Consider the following 1,367-nt stretch of genomic DNA (forward strand, 5'->3'; position numbering starts at 1 on the left):
CCAAATGTAAATTTATTCTTTAAAAGAATAAAGGAATATGAATTTATATAATCAGTAAAGCTGGGAAAGAAAAAAGAGGTAAGATGAATACAAACTAATCAACATGGCAAAAATACAAAACCACAAATACCAACAGAAAAAAGAACATTACTAAACAATATTATTAGTTATATAATAAGTTTAAAATTAAATTCGGGGCTTTTTCCTTTTTTTTTAAAAGTTACACATAATGGATTTATCACTATATTTGGAGATCATGCTTTTACACAATATCTTTTAATTTTGTGTTTAGAAAGTTCTTAACTGTAATATTTGCAGAGTAAGAACAAAGCAAAAAGCAGCTGAATAAGAGACTTTTGTGTACTTCAAATTAAGATAATGCTTTCAGTTTTTTTCCAGGTCATCACTTGGGTCTTCTAAGATTCTTAAGGAAGTAATTTAATAATTAACTCTATTCAGGATAAATGAAGAAACACCTAAAAATAACCTGAAGATGTTATTTAGGCATGCTGTTTGTTTCTTCTATTCCTCTTCACATGCCATGAAATTAATACAGAGTACACAGACTTAGCTTTGTAGACAACTTTATTTAAAATGTCAAAAGCCAGCTAATTTAGAATTATTTGAACTTTATCTTGACATTTAAACTGTAATCTGCAAAACAGTCAAATGTGTTAACTTGTTTTAACACAGGTGTAGAGCATAGGAAACAGTAACACTCTGCAGTATACCATAAAGACATTTAATCTGACAAAATAAAGCCATGGGCGATGTACTAGAAGATTACAGGCAACTAAGACGAGAAAATTAAGAGCAAAATGTAGTACTAAATTAAAACAAACATTTAGAGGCAGGCTAAGCATGCAGAACAAACAGGAGAGAGTGTATGTGAAGAAGAGACAACTTACATGGCTGTTGAGAAGAGAGCTTCTGTGAGTGGACAGACCATCAGACTTTTGCAGTGTCTCAATCGCCATTTCAATCTGATAATAGATGTCATTAAAAAAAGGACTCAAGACGAGATAGTAAAAAGCCTGATCAGAGAAGTTTTGACAGATCGCTTGTAGATCAATAGAAATGCCTGCTTTATCCCTGGCTAGGGCATGTGTTCTACTAAAAGACCTCATTCCAGAGTCCCAGTGAACACAAACTTCTCCAATGAGGTCAGAAAGGCATTTTGCTTGCATATATACTGCACTATCACAGCTTCAAAGCCCATTTTACCTTCCAACCTGCTCAGGAAAATAAATGAGTAGATTTACTGGTGAGCTACACTGAAACTAAAATAACCCAGATTGAACAAAAATATCATTAATAAAATAAAAAAAACCCAAATAAATCCCTAAACAGAATCTTAAGAAAGGTCT

The 1,367-nt window shown here is 32.3% G+C and overlaps 1 protein-coding gene across 1 annotated transcript in view; it reads right to left on the reverse strand.

Annotated features, from left to right (window-relative positions):
• The window catches only part of RFX3 (regulatory factor X, 3 (influences HLA class II expression)), a gene marked incomplete at its 3' end in the record, with an annotated part of 22,382 nt that extends 21,255 nt beyond the window's left edge, over positions 1 to 1,127 (reverse strand). The window contains exon 1 of the mRNA XM_010160988.1: positions 909 to 1,127. Within this exon, the coding sequence (XP_010159290.1) occupies positions 909 to 1,127 (219 nt within the window). The remainder of the gene's footprint in view (positions 1 to 908) is intronic.
• Positions 1,128 to 1,367: the final 240 nt, after the last annotated feature.

This window comes from Eurypyga helias, unplaced genomic scaffold, assembly GCF_000690775.1.
Source record: "Eurypyga helias isolate BGI_N326 unplaced genomic scaffold, ASM69077v1 scaffold2391, whole genome shotgun sequence".
NCBI lineage: Eukaryota > Metazoa > Chordata > Aves > Eurypygiformes > Eurypygidae > Eurypyga > Eurypyga helias.